Raw genomic sequence first — 19,472 nt, 5'->3', positions numbered from 1 at the left:
TGAAAGTTGTTTGTAAAAGCATGCTGAGCTGCCAAATCAACCTCGAAACATTTAGCAGTTTTAAATATTTCAACGGGACTAGGATCAGACTGGTGCAAAGCTTTAGTGTTGACCTCCCTGTCAAGAGCAAGATGCACAATCACATCCCAAATCAGCTATTCTGCATTCAAAACTTTATTGTTCTAGAGTGTAAAACTGCACTTGGGTGCGAGATCCTGCAAGACAGCTGCCCAAGCATTTGTTCAATATTGTTTGACACTGGTTACACTGAAGTGTACCAATAACAAAGTGTGTCTGCTGACCATAGTATTCGGTTAACAGAGCAGAGAGATCACTAGAAAGGCACTTCGTTAGGTTCCAAGAGTAGCTGCTTAAATCGCATTGGCCAACCATCTGTGCAGATGCTTCATATAAACAGCCATTAGGAGACAAGAGCAAACCACGTTTCCACTCACTGGAAATATCACACACTGGACAGTGCAAGTCAGAAGTAGCTGTCCCAGCTCCCCAAAACCTCATTGAAGGGGAGTGATCTCTTACTAACTTGCTGTTTGTTATTGCTGAGACAAACTGCAGGAGAGCAGACTGCTGAGCCACAAACTTGCTGTTGGAGTGACAGCTGCTGCTGCTGCTGCTGCTGCCGCTGCCACAGTTTCACAAACTTTGCATCTGTAAGGCAGGAGCCGAAGGCAAACACAACACTTAACAAAATAGGGTAAGAACTCATCGCCACTAAAGAATCTGCACCTGATGTGTGCTCGTAATCTATGAACAAAGCCTACATTGTCATGAGAGGAGCACTGAACAAGCACAGATTACTTAAGCCAGGATGTCAGAGTCCAAAGCAGGGTCCAATATCGAGTAGCAACTAGGCACGATACCACTGTGTGCACACGGTGTGTTGTACTAGACAGAACTGCCACAACATGCTTTTCTCGTGGCCATCAACGAGTCAGACAATGCGTGTCTGCTGCCACGCTATTGGCACCTGACTAAGTTTAACTGTAGTGTCTGCTCTGTTGTTGTTGTTAATGTCTCTTGATGGGGATATTACAATATTCTTACAATTTTGTGTTTTATGAATTTGAACGCTGATGATACCTGTAACAAAACCAGAAACTAATTGCAATGGTCTTATAACAATATAATGCTTTAAAAAACAAAGTAATTTATTTTGTTCTTCAGTTGAAGTTTTCATAATATCAATTGTGGACGATGACCAGCTCTGGATAATGTGACTCTTGTTCTTGGGTTGTTGAATGTTGATTGTCGAAGGAGAGCTTGTCTGTTAGCTGAAACTGAACATTCAAAACATTGTAGAAAAGTGACATCTACACCCAAAGACATTGCCACTACCTGTCTGCTGCTTCATAGAAATGCATCTAGCAACGTCTCCCTGTGTACTTGAGTTCCTGGAGAAGCATAACGAGACAACACTGTTACAGCCTCCCTACAGTCCTGACCTCGCTCTGGCCAGGTTCCTTTTGTTACCTAAGGTCAAGAACACCGTTTTGACAGCATTGATGCTATCAAAGTGACTGTGACAACAGTTTTAAAGGAGGTTCCCTTTGAGGACATGTACTGAGCATGGGAGAGTTGGTGGAAAAAATGTGCGGTTGCTTGTGGCAGTACTTTGAAGAATATTAACCCTTGGTACAGATATTAATAATAAATCTTTCTTTTAAATATATTTCACGAATTTTGGGACACACCTTGTATATGTGATAACTCAACAATACACTATAGCTTGAAAAGGCTGTATAATACTTCTGCAACAGATGCCATGTTATGCGAAGACTGTTAATATTGACCTGGTTTCTTGCATAGAAATTTATCTTTAATTCAATCCTATTAGGCATCTCAATCGTACAACAAGAAAAAAAATAAGTGCTGTAATCTGAATCGTGATCATCTTTTCTTTCCACTGTGCACATTTTACTATTGTCTGTTATGGCGGAGAGAGTTCTTGTATATTTAAAAACATCTTTTTTATGCAGCTATCATGCTCAGAAAAATTTACGATAATTTGAATTTTTATGGTTAACACCTCATTAATAAGTGTCTAACATACTTTAACATGCCTGTTAAGTTTGCTTGCACCACAACATAAACTGATATTGCTTGCAACGGTAGTTTCGTTTCTACTTTTGGAAATGAGTCTCTTTGAAACAATCTTGAGCAGAGTAGTCTATATTTGCTTCAGATCTGTGACATGTCAGTTGGTGCAATTTCCCTTGATTGTAGTATCCCTGTTATAAATCAACAGTTTTAGGTGTAGTAGTGGACTGGTTCATTTGGTTAAATCTATCTAAATTCAAGTCAGTGATTCTTCAGCTGAAGCATGTATTTCTTCTGCACTTGTTGAAAATAATAATAATAATTGGTTATCCTGTTGTTTCCACCATGCATCAAACAATTATAACTTTTGATGGCGTGTTTTTACAATATTTAACTTCTATTACAAATATAAGATTCAAAATTTATGAGATGGAAAATCAGTAGCAGAACCAAACTGTTTCTTCCAAGGTTTTTCTGAAGGAGCAAGGAGCTATTTTGATGCCGACACAATTTTTTTTTTTCCTTGGCAGAATGCCCTGTTTCCATCTGCCTCAATGTCACAGATGTTGTGGTAGTACTCTAATGGATTGTCAGCTGCTTGGAGAAGTACATCAAAAAACAATTCTGCACTGGAATTACAGAGACTTTGACAAATTTCCTGATGAACTACACTATGCAGAATGTATAACAGATCTGTATTTAAAAGAGAATCATATCACTACATTGGTTAGTATGAAAGAAAAACAGATGGAAGTTCCGGAAATTGTTGATTTAATATTTGACACTTGAAAGTAATTTTGTTTTTAATAGCCCACTTGGATAGGTTCACTGAAGCAGCTAACTGGTTTATACCTGTTTCAAAATAAGCTGAACTTTCTACCACATGAAATAGGTGATTTGTGCAATTTGACTGTTCTTGATGTTGCGCACAACTTCCTGTCTGTGTTGCCAGAAAGTCTTTGCAAATTAAGTAACCTCCAAGAATTGTCTCTCTCCAGGAATAGACTTGTATATTTGCCTAAAGGTATGTTGGTAATTTATTTACTTTTCATTCTGTTTTGTCAGCAGTACCTTACACTTTGTAAATTACCACCTTTCCTGTGTGCAACCAGGTTTATTTTTGTGTGTGTGTGTGTGTGTGTGAGGGGTGGGAGGGGGGTAGAACTTTTATTTTTGCTTTTTGTGTTGTTTCTGAATACCTGCAAGAGTGACTGCCTGTGATAGTCATATTTTCGTACAACATATCAAGACTTTTTAAGCAGTTGCTAATGTCTTGTAGTATTTTAGGAAAATGTAAGCAGCATTGTGGTTACTGCTTTTTTTTCGTATTTCTATGTTCTTTCTTTTCCCCTCAGTGCTTGGATGCTAAATACTGTTTTAAAGCTGAGTCAGTAAGTGCTTATGAATATTTATTTTTATCCAGATTGCACCTCTATGGATAGGATTGACATTCAAAAACATTTTCAGTTTTTAGGTGTATCTCTCTTTGCATTTTTTGACAACTTCTTTAGTCTCTCTGTCGTGACCTACTTCCTTTAATTTGACAGAGGCCCTCTCAGTGTTCAAGATTCTTGGTCCTTTTGAATTCCCTATAGTTGTGTACAATCTATCTTAAAGTCACATTGTTTACATCTGTGTTTTCTGAAATATCAGCTTGTTGCAAATATTTTGTGCATTTTGAAACAATCTCATTTCTGTTTGAGTTGTAACTTATCCTTGCGATCTGCTGATCATTGTCAAGTCTGCATATGTGCCCATACAATAGCAGTCATCTCTCTTTAATTAGTGATGTTATTACTTCTGTCTTTCTGTATAATTCTTCATTAGGTCTTAATCTTGCCTATCCATAAACCTTCCATTGCTCATTTTCGTTCTCATTATCCACCATTCCCTTTCTGTCAATGTCTGATGACTTCCTTTGTCCTCATCGTTAAGGTCTGTGATGCATACACTCCTTCTGGTATAATCAACACAATATCCTGTCTTAACTTTGCTCGAATGTAAAGTGCCTACTTGTAGTTTTTTTATCAAAAGGAAAATTCACTCAAGAAAACGAAGAATTTTATACTGAATTGCTGGTCAATACTTATGTTCAGAAGGTGAAATGTTAAATGCTGCTGGTAGACATCTACAAAATTACAAATACTATGCTAGCTTTTGGAACTATTAAGTCCTGCCTCGGGGAAGAGTTTTCTGTCAGATGATAGCCCCATCTAATTTTAAGACTGTAGCATTGATTGCTTCCTGCTGCAACCCATTCTCCTGAATCACATCAGCTACATAATTGAATTCCTTGACCCATGCAATTTTTCCATAGTCACTGTTCCATTTTGGTCTGTTATAGAGGTTTCTCATGTATTTCATTTAGTTGAAGGAAACTTGTAGACCAACTGTCTCAGCTGCTTCCTTTAGATGGCTGAGCTTTCTATTTTGACTTCTGCTTAAGATAGCTATGTCATCAGCAAAGGACAGACAATCAGCATATACTCTTTAATTTGGGACCCAGTCTGAACTGATCACCACCTTCTATTTGGCTCAGTCTCTCTCACCATTCTTGGATGACTTTTTCCAAAACCTAGTTGAACGATAGAAATTAAGAAAATCCATTACCTTGTCTGCCATGACTCTTGATCTACTGCGATTCTGAGATCTCTGTCACATATTTTACTTTAGTCACAGTGTTCGTGAGCTTTTGTTGTATCCAGTTTCCAGACATATTGCCCACTGCCAGATAAAAGCCTTCTATAGACATCTCTGTGCAGTTAAGTCTTCAGCTATATGCATCCCACTATATTACTGAACGGCTAACCAAGTTCATGGCACCCAGTCACAGTTGCAAGCTGTGTATCTGATGGTTTCCAGGGGATAAAACATCTCGAGGCAGGGTAACTAACCATGCACAAATACCCAGGCTATACTCTTCCAGTATTTGACAATGAGTTCATCAAGTGCCTCGATGGTAGTAGCCTCTCAATATATGCCAAGGAGAATGTGCCCATCGGCGGAACCATGACGAACGACTTGCATATGAAGTGGATGAAACATTCTCCCACTGGTGCTCATATGGTCCCAGCAGTCTCTAAAGCAGAAAAGAACTCATTCAATACAGAAATATATGACCGCAAAATGGATTTCTTAAATCATAGCATGTTAAACTCTTGTTTAACACTGAGGACAAGTCACTCAGAAACATTTCATCCACAGAAAATCAGGCATTTACGCCATTATTTAAAATTTTACTGGCACATTTGTGTTAGATACATCTTAAAATGGTAATACACTCTAAAAAAGACCAAGTTTCAAGGTTAGTTTTCTATATTTATTTTAGTTCTTTCATAGATTACAAATTATGCAATAATGATGGCAAAAAGAATAATTACATTTAAAAAAAGGTGTGACGTAAGTTCTCGAGCAATTCCACAGGTAACTGTCTTTACTATGGGAAATGTTTGACAGAATTTATAGTGCACAGCAGTGAAATTTATAATTGTGCTCGTCAATAATAGTCAATGCTGAAATTTAGAATGATGCTCTTAGGATCCTGTCTGACCAAACCCTCAGGAAAAAAACAGCAAAAAGATTTTGACAATTGGTATCACATGCGAAAGCTTAGCTTTTCTTACAGTTATATATTTAAACCATTAAATTTTTCTATTTGTGTGTTCACTTTACTTAACAATGATGTTGTTATCAGCTCACTTCATGTTTCCTGTGCTCTAAATATCTGCTGTCATTGGCTGGTGAGATCATGTGATATGATCTATGATTGACTGACAAAAGCACATTGCACTCTCGATTTCAGTGCTTCGGAAGCTACCATCATGTAATTGGTGGAATTCCCATTTATACTTTTGTAATACTAAACCATTCCTAAAGTGCCAGAATGTTCTATTCCAGTGTATAAATCCTTCACCATTCCAAAGATTGGTAAGTTTTACAGCTCCGAGGGAAAGTATATCATAACCTAACATAGAAAAATGTACTTTCACCTGGAAAAAAGTTTATTTTCACCTCAGAAAGTATATTTTTAACCGGAAAAAATCCAGGAATTTTTTTCTTGTCTGTATATATGCCTTGAAGACACTTCAATGCCTCGGTAACACTAGGCGTGGTGCAGACCGCACTACACTTCTGCAGCCTTACAAAGGCATGATCCTGTCACGTCTTGATTATTGGCATCTGGCATATGGTTTGGCATCATCGCACTCAGCATTGCAGTCTCTGGACCTGATACACCACTGTGTGATCTGATCTGCAACAGGAGCCTTTCAAACTACCCCTGTAAACAGCCTACTCACAGAGGCTTGGATACCTTCACTATAGATCAGGCTCCGACAACAGCTAATCAATTATGCCACACATGTTCACAGCTCCCATAATTATCCAGACTACCATGCCCTTTTTCCTAGCAGAGAGGTTCACCTTCCTCAACAGAGAACCAAAACTGGAGTCACAATTACAGTTCAACTACAGGGTCTCTGCTCTGAACTTGAACTTCCCCATTGTCACTTATTGTCAGAGGGCAATCGCTTATGACCCGTGGCATGTACCCCAACCTCAGACCTGTCCAGATTTATGCTTTGGACCAAAAGATTCAGTTGCCCCCATGGTGTTTTGCCACCTGTTCCTGGTTGTCCATAAATTTCCAGGTTTGGAAGTGGTACACACTGATGGCCCAAGAGTTGATGGACGAACCGGTTTCACGTACACACAAGCAAGATGCAGTGAACTATGTTCCTGCCGAATGGATACAGTGTCTTCACTACTGAATTGGTGGCCATCAAATGAGTTCTTAGCCGTGCTCATTCTTGCACTCTCGAGATGCTTCTAATCTGCAGCGACTCCCTGAGCGGGCTCCAAGCTATAGACCAGTGCTACCCTCATCGCTCATCGGCCACAACTACCCAGGATCCTCTTTCTGGCATCCATCAAGCTGGATGGCCAGTTGACTTTGTTTGGATCCCTGAACATGTTGGGATTTCAGGGAATAAACATGATGACTGCTTGGCAAAGTTGGTTACCAGGATGCTGATTTTGGAATTGGGGGGGGGGGGGGGGGGGTTCAGAACTGGACCTTCGGTTGACTCTACACCATCAACTGTTGGATGCCTGGAACTCGGAATAGTTCACTCTGGACTCCCCAAAAAGCTGAGGGTAATAAAGGAGAACACAACCATACGGCAGTCTTCCATTTTGCGCTTCTCACAAGGAATCCACCGTACTTTGTCAGCTACACATTGGCTACACTTGGCTGACCCACAGCCACATTCTCCAATGTGAGGACGCAACTTACTGTCGCTGTAGTGCCCGCTTGACAGTGCCCCACATCGTAAAGACTACCCAAATATGTCTGCTTTGTGGCAATCTCTTAATCTTCCTGACACATTACTTCTGGTGCTAGTGGATGATGCCAAAATGGCTGACCCGGTTTTGCGTTTCACCCAAGAAGGTGCTTTCTACTCATCTCAGTGAGATGAGGCACTTTGGCCTCATTGACCACCTGAGGGTTTGGAGGAGTACCCCCAACTGCTCTGGCCCAGGGAGCCCACGGTGGCCCTTGCTTGTTGGTCTGACCTGGCCCCTACCCTTCCCACATTTTTATTCTCCTTGTTCTTTTATGTCTGCCATTTGTAATGTTTTATCTTTCCCAAACTTTCGTCACCTTGTCTGTGCTGCTCCTTTTCTTGGGGCAATGGACAGTGAGGTGGTGTTGGTGGGATGCAGTGTGTGTCTCCCACTACATACCATGCTCTGGGGACCTCCAACTGCATTCTGGGCAGAGCCGCTCACCCACCTTACCCCCTCTCACTCCCCCCCCCCCCTACTTCTTGATTTTATCTCTGTCTTAATATATCCTGCTTACAGTCAGTCTTCCCAGGGTTTGCATTTTGTATCCTCCTCCTGAGCATTATTCCTGGTTTGATACATATACAATGAAGGGACTGATGACCTTGCAGCTTGCTCACTTTAACTTTAAAAACCAACCAATCTTCCTTTTTAAACCTTCCAAACGTGAGGAAGGTACTAATAGTTCCAAAAGGTCGGATAGTGTATTCTTTCATGTGTTACCAGGAGTACTGATGTTTCATTTTCTGAAGACAGGTACTAGCCCACAATTCTGCCTTACAATTTAATAGCTTTTACAAGCATTTTTTTCTATTAATACAAGCAGCTTGCAAGCTTTTCTTTTCATACACATCTAATACTACGTTTTGAAAACATGTAATTAATTTTCTTGCAACTTCCACAAGATTTTCTTGTGAAGGCGAATAATAGCAGCATTGTCCCAATTTTGGTCAAATGTATTCTTTCACAAACAGTCTGTAAATCTTATTAGGTAGTTTCCTTCAGCTCTAATAATTTCAAATGAAAAACCATCCTGTCACAGCACCTTCTGTTTCTTCATACCTTGAATGTCTTTACTAAGTGAGGCGGTAAGACACTGGAATCATACTCTGTAGGATGACGGGTCAAATAACTATTGGCCATCCAGATTTTCTGTTGCTTCTCCAAATCGCATAAGGTGTTTCCTAGAATGGTTGGCCATCCAGATTTTCTGTTGCTTCTCCAAATCGCATAAGGTGTTTTCTAGAATGGTTCCCTTGAAACGTCTGGCCAATTTCTGTGTTTGTCCTTTCCCGATTTGAACTTGTGATCCACATCTGGTGACTTCATCACTGATGAGCTGTTAAAACCCTGATCTTCCATCCTTTGAATGGCTTTATACACCTTGTGAACATGTTATGTGCAAGGATTACTTTACTGCATATAATAATAATAATAATAATAATAATTGATTCAAGGTCATGTACGATGAGTGGTGTCGGATACAAAGTTTTGTACTGGCAAATGGCATTGAAACTAGTTGTGTTCTTCTATACATTAGCATGAAAAGGGTTATAAAAATGTGGTGATTATTTTATCAGTTCTTAAATGATTGCATCATCATTATCCGCATGTGTACCTCCATCCGTGAGAAAACCTATAGTACTAAATGTGTACTTGGTGCAAGAAGTTTGCTTTCACAACGATGGGAGACACATGAAAAGGTGGCTTGGAGTGTGATATAAGTAGTAGATTTACAACTACACCTGGTATTATATCTCAAATTTCACTATGTTCATGATTAACCATACGTATTTGCCATTCCCCTGTTGAAAGTATACAAACATCCATATGTATTTGCCATTCCCCTGTTGAAAGTATACAAACATTTAAAGAAATCCTGAAATACTAAAATTTTCTCTCTGCTGGTAGGAATTTGCTGCTTGCAAACTCAATTGATGAGATGTGGAGTTTACCCAACATACAGTTTTGTTTTGCCTCCTTCATACTTTTATTGTTCTCAATTGTTCCACTTACTAAATTTTTATTGCATCATTTCACAGCTGCTGCTGGTTTAATAAATAATTTTGTTTAGTTCAGCATATTCTCTTGTGAACTTATTGTCATTTACTTGAAACCCTAGCCTCCTTTTCAATAGCAGCCTTGTATCATTTGAGATTTTCCTTCGATTTCTTTGTGCCTGCAACATAATTTGCCATTCAAATTATTTCCTTCACTAAATAACTTCTCCTGTCTTCTACACAGTATTTGTTTTCTAATACACTGAACTTGTTGTTTGTTGTAATCTGGTACAGCCCTCCCATTGTATAATTCTCATAACCTACATTTCTTTTTTCCTTTTTGATGGATCTGTTGCTTTCTATTTTTGTATTTATTTTTACTCTGAACCTTGTGAGTCTGTGCTCATCTGCAGTTTTTGAATGAAGCCAACATTTTGATAGAGTAAATGCATTTCATTTAAGCATGCTAATGCAGCACACATTGCCAGAAATCACTAGGTGCAGTGGCATGCAGTAGATTGGTGTTTTCCACTTCAGCCAGGAGCAGTTCATAGAGGTACTTAATCAGTTATCATCACTTGTAAGGCACACATATGTTGATGATGATTAAAACTTCAAAAGAACTGTTATGATTTTCCACATAAAAAATCATCTGCATTGACATTGTTTTCATTTCATTTTCAAGAGCACCAAAATTTTAATGTTGTGCTAGAATACAGAAGGGAATCAACAATTACATCCACATTCTTTGTCCAAGAATGCTCAATAGCAATGGTTTAATCATTATCTTCCTAACAAGGGAACTCCCCATCACATCCCCCTCACATTTAGTGGTAAGATGGCCCTGTGGATAGCCTGTCAAAAACTGGACACAGATCAAGCATGGAAACAGGAAGAAGCAAAATAGAAACAGTGAATGGTCCAAGAACAAGAAGTGCAATAAAAAGCACCATTAAACAGTGACGGCGTCATGGGTAAGTGGTCAAGGTGTCGGATTGCCGAGCTGCCAAGTTGTGTTCAAAACTCCCTCGTACCACTGTCTTTTTTTTTTTCCCCACAACATATGAGCTGTCTGTTCTCTATCTGTAGTCTTGGCAGTTGTCATACTGTACATTTACTATAAAATATGAATCATGTGGTAAGAATGTGGCATTGCCACAAGTAAATGTGATGAATAGTGAGAGCAGGTGAGGTACCACATAAACGTCTCACAGAAATGAAAACAACAAATAAACAGGTTGAACTATGTTACAACAAAGGAATTCAAAAGTCAAGACTTCCAAAATGAATGCAACAAAAAAATGTTATAAACATATGTTTTGACAGATCACAGAGAAACCGTGAGATTGTGAAACTGTTGCATTCATTTGTTGCAACTTATGTGACAAACTATTATACTTTCATCATTTCCTTAAGAGTGATCACATTCACATTCATACAAACACCCATATCATGCAAGAAGGCATATCTTACTTACCAGTCATACAAATAAGGTGTCGGGAGGTTTGAACACGGCTCGCCCATGTAGCAGTCCAACATCGTAACCAATTAACTACAATGCCATTTCTTCTCCCAGCTGCTCAATATTGCACTTCCTGTTCTTGGCCCATGCATTGTTTATATTTTGCTTTTTTTTCACTGACCAGTACACCTTCTTCCTGTTGATCTGTGTTCAGTTTTTGACGGGCTATCCAGTCGGCCCTCTTACCACTAATTCTGAAGGGGGTGTGATATGGAGTTTTCCTCATAAAGTGCAGAAATCATAATGCTGAATGTTTGATATACTTCTGTGAAGTAAACTGAAATTAACAGTTTAACTGTACAGTGTGAAAGTTAAGGAAACAGGCAACACTGTAGAATAACTTGACTATCATTTACAATCTACTCCTCCAAGAAATGATACCATATCACAATCACCCAGTGGTCATTTCTTAGTACACTGACTTGAAGGAAGGAAGATTAGGGTTAAAGATGTTATCATAAACTGATCACAAGCTTGGATTGTGGGAGGATAGAGTAGGAATTTGGCTGTGTTTTCTTCAAAGCAACCATCTCAGTATTAGCATTAAGCAATTTAAGGAAACCATATATTTGACATGAAGTTGAAGATAAGGTTCTTTTCCCTTTTTTAGCCTCTTTTGATGGGTATCTTCGATGCTCCTCTATTTTCTCTTACCTTCTTTCACCGTAATGGCTCACCAATAATTATTAGCAAATTATTATGTCACATTCCATATAGTTTACCTGTTCTACCCTATTGAAAGTAGTGCAGTTGTTCAATATGTAACTTCCATGCTGCATCTGCAAATGTATTCTAATTTTCTGATTTTTGTTCATGGCAATGAAACATGTCATTTAGATAGTTGGTGTTTGTAATTAAAATATCCCACAGTTACATCAACAGACCTGTACAAAGTGTGATGTCAGTACATTGAAATACTTTAGTGCTTCTTGGTTTTGCAGCCATCCTCATCTGACGATCAGAAGATGCAGCTGAAAAATTTGATTACAAGTAGAATTTATTGTATCCATCAATGAAAAATGTTCAAGTTTTTCCCCTGCCCATGGTGGCTCCTTGTTCTCCATTTACCAATATTTGTTTATCAGTTGTGTTGCTGCATTCCTGGATGCACATAAGAGTCTTGTTCATTGATGTTTGATCTTATGGAAAGCAACAGACAAATTTTTGTGATTCTTTAAATTCTCTTGGTGTAACTCATGATGTAATTCATTCAGCCAAATTTTCGACAAAAGTAATATAGGACACTTTTCAGAAGTGGCAAAATGTTTCCAGCTCCTTCTAAACTGTCAAATTCGGACATTGTTTACCACTTATTCTTGTAGGAGACAAGTCAGTTTGACTGAATGAAAATATTCTGAAACCCTTTTCTCAGCCAACAGCTATTGTCAATCATCAGATACTTATCTTTAATTATCATCATATCATGTTTGTAGAGTTTCTTAAAACACTTTTTCATGTTTCTTACATATTTCACATTTTTCATATGCCATTTCCCATAAACTCAAATATGACAAATGACTTAATCATTCTGGCTTGTTGTCTGTACATTCTCCTTAGTGCTGCATTCCTGGAAAGTAGTAACATACCTTATTATGAAACATGCCAAATTAAGCTGCCAAAAATCATATAGTAGTCTGCCCAATATTTGAGGTTTGTCATTGTATGAATCAATTATAAACTATTTTAACATCCATGCAGGGCCAGTACATTGGCAGAATAATCGGATTACAAGAATTAATTAGGAATGTTCTTCCTGACTGTATAGTGACTGATAGAACTCTGCTCCTCATTGTTAATAAACCACTGACACTGAGTGTACATGATATCATTCTTAATTGAATTCTGGATGAATTTCAGTTTTCTTCCAAGCACTGTCTTTGATGTTATGGCCATTATACACTGGACTACCAATACCAAAATAAGAAGGAAACTTCAAGACATTTTCAATCAGTTTTTTGTGTTGTTCATCTCTAAGTAACATTTTTGTAGTGAACAATTTCATTAACTGGAATGGTGCTGAGTCTACACTTCCACAGACAGTTGTAGCTGCACTGCTCTCTGAGCACTGTGACTGACTTCTCATCTCATGTGGCCCATTGCTCGCTGCAGATAGCTGATCTCGCTGAGTGAAGACTGTTCCCCAGGAGCAGTAGACAATGTTAGCTGTCATAGTCACTAGTCACATTAAATGAACTGCAGCCTGAGCTGCTATGAGTAGGATGAAGAACAGAAGCTGATGGGGCCAAATAATGTATCATCTGGAACGTGGAAGATACTAGGGTGAAGAGGACTTCGGATTCTTACAGTACTCTTCAACTGTATTATTGATTAAGATGCCTGTAAAGGTGAAGGAGATGTGGGTAAGCACCACTCCTTGCCTCAAAATCCACTTTCTCATGCATACAACCAAAATTCTTAAAGGAATTTATCGTCTACAAAACATTCCCACATTTCCTCAAACCAGTGTGTTGTTAAGGGCCACAATACAACATATACAGTGTATGCCTCACATACGATAATAGAAAAATGTTGACATAAAAATCAGTCATTATACCAGAATTCCTGGAAGTAAAAAAACATAAAATAAATTTAACAGCATCCATCATGACCCTATCTGGAAAGCAATTCTTGCTCATAGTGTTCCAGAAGGCTACATTTCCAGGCTACTGTAACATTATGAATGAATGCTGTCCACAGAACAGTTGGAAATTCACCTCCTTATCTGGTAGATATCTGTCTTTTTAGTTGGTCAGTATGAGGTTACATAATATAGTTTTTGTGGTTGCCTATGTCATGAATTAATTATGATTCACACCTGCTAATCAGATCTGAATAACAGTGCTTTTGTTCTATTTCTCTGCAATGTCTTCAGTGGTAGAGGCTGAAAGAAAGCTGAATCCTCAAGCCAAATACTGCCCAAGAAAATTCCTTCTTTCAATTATCTATTAAAGTTTCTTTACACATTGGCAGATGACGCCCAACAGATATGTTTACAAATGCCCTGTGTCATTAGATTGCATGGTGTGAATGTTGTTGTTGTTGTTGTCTTCAGTCCTGAGACTGGTTTGATGCAGCTCTCCATGCTAATCTATCATGTGCAAGCTTCTTCATCTCCCAGTACTTACTGCAACCTACATCCTTCTGACTCTGCTTAGTGTATTCATCTCTTGGTCTCCCTCTATGATTTTTACCCTCCACGTTGCCCTCCAATGCTAATTTTGTGATCCCTTTATGCCTCAGAACATGTCCTACCAACCGGTCCCTTCTTCTTGTCAAGTTGTGCCACAAACTCCTCTTCTCCCCAATTCTGTTCAGTACCTCCTCATTAGTTATGTGATCTACCCATTTAATCTTCAGCATTCTTCTGTAGCACCACATTTCAAAAGCTTCTATTCTCTTCTTCTCCAAACTGTTTATCGTCCATGTTTCACTTCCATACGTGGCTACACTCCATACAAATACTTTCAGAAACGACTTCCTGACACTTAAATCTATACTCGATGTTAACAAATTTCTCTTCTTCAGAAATGCTTTCCTTGTCGTTGCCAGTCTACATTTTATATCCTCTCTACTTCGACCATCATCAGTTATTATGCTCCCCAAATAGCAAAACTTCTTTACTACTTTAAGTGTCTCATTTCCTAATGTAATTCTCTCAGCATCACCCGACTTAATTCGATTACATTCCATTATCCTCGTTTTGCTTTTGTTGATGTTCATTTTATACCCTCCTTTCAAGACACTGTCCATTCCATTCAACTGCTCTTCCAAGTCCTTTGCTGTCTCCGACAGAATTACAATGTCATCGGTGAACCTCAACATTTTTATTTCTTCTCCATGGATTTTAATACCTACTCCGAATTTTTCTTTTGTTTCCTTTACTGCTTGCTCAATATACAGATTGAATAACATCGGAGAAAGGCTACAACCCTGTCTCACTCCCTTCCCAACCACTGCCTCCCTTTCATGCCCCTCGACTCTTATAACTGCCATCCGATTTCTGTACAAATTGTAAATAGCCTTTCGCTCCCTGTATTTTACCCCTGCCATCTTTAGAATTTGAAAGAGAGTATTCCAGTCAACATTGTCAAAAGCTTTCTCTAAGTCTACAAATGCTAGAAACATAGGTTTGCCTTTCCTTAATCTATTTTCTAAGATAAGTCGTAGGGTCAGTATTGCCTCACGTGTTCCAACATTTCTGCGGATTCCAAACTGATCCCCGAGGTTGGCTTCTACTAGTTTTCCCATTCGTCTGTAAAGAATTCACTTTAGTATTTTGCAGCTGTGACTTATTAAACTGATAGTTCGGTAATTTTCACATCTGTCAACACCTGCTTTCTTTGGGATTGGAATTATTATATTCTTCTTGAAGTCTGAGGGTATTTCACCTGTCTCATACGTCTTGCTCACCAGAGGGTAGAGTTTTGTCAGGACTGGCTCTCCCAAGGTTTTCAGTAGTTCTAATGGAATGTTGTCTACTCCCGGGGCCTTGTTTCGACTCAGGTCTTTCTGTGCTCTGTCAAACTCTTCATGCAGTATCCTATCTCCCATTTCATCTTCATCTACATCCTCTTCCGCTTCCATAATATTGTCCTCAAGTACATCGCCCTTGTATAAACCCTCTATATACTCCTTCCACCCTTCCGCTTTCCCTTCTTTGCTTAGAACTGGGTTTCCATCTGAGCTCTTGATATTCATACAAGTGGTTCTCTTTTATCCAAAGGTCTCTTTAAATTTCCTGTAGGCAGTATCTATCTTACCCCTAGTGAGATAAGCCTCTACATCCTTACATTTGTCCTCTAGCGGTCCCTGCTTAGCCATTTTGCACTTCCTGTCGATCTCATTTTTGAGACATTTGTATTCCTTTTTGCCTGCTTCATTTAGTGCGTTTTTATATTTTTTCCTTTCATCAATTAAATTCAATATTTCTTCTGCTACCCAAGGATTTCTACTAGCCCTTGTGTTTTTACCTACTTGATCCTCTGCTGCCTTCACTACTTCATCCCTCAGAGCTACCCATTCTTCTTCTACTGTATTTCTTTCCCCCATTGCTGTCAATTGTTCCCTTATTCTCTCCCTGAAACTCTGTACAACCTCTGGTTTAGTCAGTTTATCCAGGTCCCATCTCCTTAAATTCCCACCTTTTTGCAGTTTCTTCAGTTTTAATCTACAACAGTTCATAACCAATAGATTGTGGTCCGAGTCCACATCTGCCCCTGGAAATGTCTTACAATTTAAAACCTGGTCCCTAAATCTCTGTCTTATGATTATATAATCTATCTGATACCTTTTAGTATCTCCAGGATTCTTCCATGCATACAACCTTCTTTTATGATTCTTGAACCAAGTGTTAGCTATGATTAAGTTATGCTCTGTGCAAAATTCTAACAGACGCCTTCCTCTTTCATTTCTCTCCCCCAATCCATATTCACCCACTATGTTTCCTTCTCTTCCTTTTCCTACTCTCGAATTCCAATCACCCATGACTATTAAATTTTCGTCTCCCTTCACTATCTGAATAATTTCTTTTATCTCATCATACATTTCATCAATTTCTTCATCATCTGCAGAGCCAGTTGGCATATAAACTTGAACCACCATAGTAGGCGTGGGCTTCGTGTCTGTCTTGGCTACAATAATGCGTTCACTATGCTGTTTGTAGTAGCTTACCCACACTCCTATTTTTTTATTCATTATTAAACCTACTCCTGCATTACCCCTATTTGATTTTGTATTTATAACCCTGTATTCAACTGACCAAAAGTCTTGTTCCTCCTGCCACCGAACTTCACTAATTCCCACTATATCTAACTTTAACCTATCCATTTCCCTTTTTAAATTTTCTAACCTACCTGCCCGATTAAGGGATCTGACATTCCACTCTCCGATCCGTAGAACGCCAATTTTCTTTCTCCTGATAATGACGTCCTCTTGAGTAGTTCCCGCCCGGAGATCCGAATGGGGGACTATTTTACCTCTGGAATATTTTACCCAAGAGGACACCATCATCATTTAACCATACAGTAAAGCTGCATGCCCTCGGGAAAAATCACAGCTGTAGTTTCCCTTTGCTTTCAGCCGTTCGCAGTACCAGCACAGCAAGGCCGTTTTGGTTAGTGTTACAAGGCCAGATCAGTCAATCATCCAGACTGGTGCCCCTGCAACTTCTGAAAAGGCTGCTGGTGTGAATACAGTCTGACAAAGTGAAACATCAGCGAATGACTGTTTACAAAGTTTTTTGTTGTTGTTTTCTTCTATGACATCACTATTGTTATTGTGAGCGGCATTCTTCCACAACCACAAAACACCTCCAATCCATGACATCTAACTACAATTGGGCTCACAGCACATGGGGATGCCAAATTCGTCGTCACATCTGGCAGATATACTGTACGTATGTACCACGTATTACCTGCACTTATTAATAGACCATTTCTCCCACAATATGCTGTCTGAAACTTAATTATTAATAAAAAAATAAATATCACACTCACCTTTCATCATTTAGAAGAACAGACTGTGTAAACAATCATTTTCCTTAAAATGATGGGTTAGATCTCATATGCCCACAATGAGATGAAAGATGTTGAGAGTTACTTTCTTTAAATAACTCATAACAACTTCTAATTCCTTTCACATAGTTAACATAACAAATAAATGTTACCACCTTATCTTTTTTAATAATTCTAACATATTTTCAACACAAAAGAGCATAGCTCTTCTTTTTGTTAATGACTGCTAATCTCTATGCATCTGCCTTATTTTGTGATTGGCATTACAGAGTGCATGTATGCTGTTAATGTCATTTTAACCTCTATTAATGTACTATATTTTTCTCAGTGCTTCTTTTATAATTTTAGCTAATAAAAATAAAGTAAAATAAGATACTTATTACTGATTATTAGTGGAATATCTCCACTTTACTTCTTGTAGTAAGATGAATTATTTGCTTCCATGTATTTAAACAGTTGATAGGTAACATTTCATTTTGGTTAACTAATTGTTACATCAATACAATTGCAATAGACAAGACTACACATATGAGAGAAATTAAATAATGTTGGTTTTAATTTTCAATCTTACATTATTTTTCTATGTTGCCTCATTATTTTTAATGAAGTAATCCCTGACTAGTTGCTGTGATTTACCGAAGCTTATACTTGGGTCATGTACATTCATTTTAAATGAACATTGCTTATTGTATCTTGGGAGCTACATATTGTGAGATAATCACAACCCTGCATCATCAGTCACAAATCTCTGACATCTGCTTTTACATTCATGGATGTATGGACACATCTCTTTCACTAATCCACAAAATCAAGGTAAATCTTCCTATACTTGACTGGTTTGGAGAACTCTTCACAAGTGGGAAACAAAATTTATTACCACTCCTTACTTCTGTTAGAACAGTTTAGACACCTATTTCTGTAGAAAGATACTTCTCAGACACTTACAATCTTTTCAGTGGTGTTGTTCCTCTCAAAATCTTTCCCCCCAGCAAGAAATAGGTCACCCCTTCTATGGATCCACCTAACCTCAGTATAGGCCCTCCCTCCCTTGGGTCAACTAACCTTTTGCCCCACCATACATATCTCTCAAACTACTCTAAACCTTTCAAAAAATGAAGTACACTCTCCTTCCCTATTCATCTATTTGAAGAAATTTCTCCTTGTAGTGTGATTTCACCTGATCTGTTAATATTGCTCATTAATACAATGACCTTGATGCTCCACTCAAATTAGGATCAACTTATTATGTTGTAAACATAAATGAGCAACTAGGTATTATAATAAAAGATGGTGAGTAAATGTAGTTAATATTTGCTTACTAATTAATGTAATTTTATGTCTATGGAAGTTCATAACAGTTTTGGCAGAATAAACATTTCCATGATTCTACTTCTCTGCATCATATGTATGGTTTATATCATTATGATAGGACACCAGAAGGAAAATTCATTCATAGATGATAGGAAGGTAAGAGCCCAAGCATCTGCTACAGGGAAAACTAAATAGGTAAGACTAAAGCAGTTAATTCAGAACCTGGTAGTTGTCAGTCCGCCAAATCAGCACAGATTGCAGAATCTGCTGAGGATCTACGGTACTTAAATATCATTCCTACCTGTCAGTGGCATTGAAAATGTACCCCAGGGCACGTTTCTGAATGAACCAATTGACAACCACATCTCAGTTTGTTTAGTGTATGCACAAGGTAGAAATATCTGAAATTTCAGTTTAACTTTTCTTGTGTGCTTTTTGATCAACATTTCTTTTTATATTTTTTTTGGAAATCATCTCAAGACTTAAACTCTTCTGGACGGGTGGTTCTCCCATTCAGCCATGGCACCTACCAGTTAACTAAGTGCAAAATCTATTTTCTAAGAATCTTCCCACCTCTTTGGAAAGGATCAAGAGAACACACTCAAAAAATAGGCCTGATGTACTGGTACTTCAACTGGTTCAAATTTAGCAAACTGTTTTGACAAATTTGTCTCATTTCCCAGTTGAAGTTCTTCAATTAAATCTTCTGATAGTCCATTATCT

At 38.3% G+C, this 19,472-nt stretch overlaps 1 protein-coding gene across 1 annotated transcript in view; it reads left to right on the top strand.

Moving 5' to 3' along the window:
* The first annotated feature begins 2,603 nt into the window (after positions 1-2,603).
* LOC126092426 (leucine-rich repeat-containing protein 1-like) overlaps positions 2,604-19,472 on the top strand; it is a 52,931-nt gene continuing 36,062 nt past the window's right edge. The window contains exons 1-2 of the mRNA XM_049908021.1: positions 2,604-2,784; positions 2,869-3,082. Of these exons, the coding sequence (XP_049763978.1) occupies positions 2,641-2,784; positions 2,869-3,082 (358 nt within the window). The 5' untranslated portion in view covers positions 2,604-2,640. The remainder of the gene's footprint in view (positions 2,785-2,868; positions 3,083-19,472) is intronic.

Source organism: Schistocerca cancellata, chromosome 7, assembly GCF_023864275.1.
Source record: "Schistocerca cancellata isolate TAMUIC-IGC-003103 chromosome 7, iqSchCanc2.1, whole genome shotgun sequence".
Taxonomy (NCBI): domain Eukaryota; kingdom Metazoa; phylum Arthropoda; class Insecta; order Orthoptera; family Acrididae; genus Schistocerca; species Schistocerca cancellata.
This window is presented reverse-complemented; position numbering and strand designations above follow the sequence as displayed.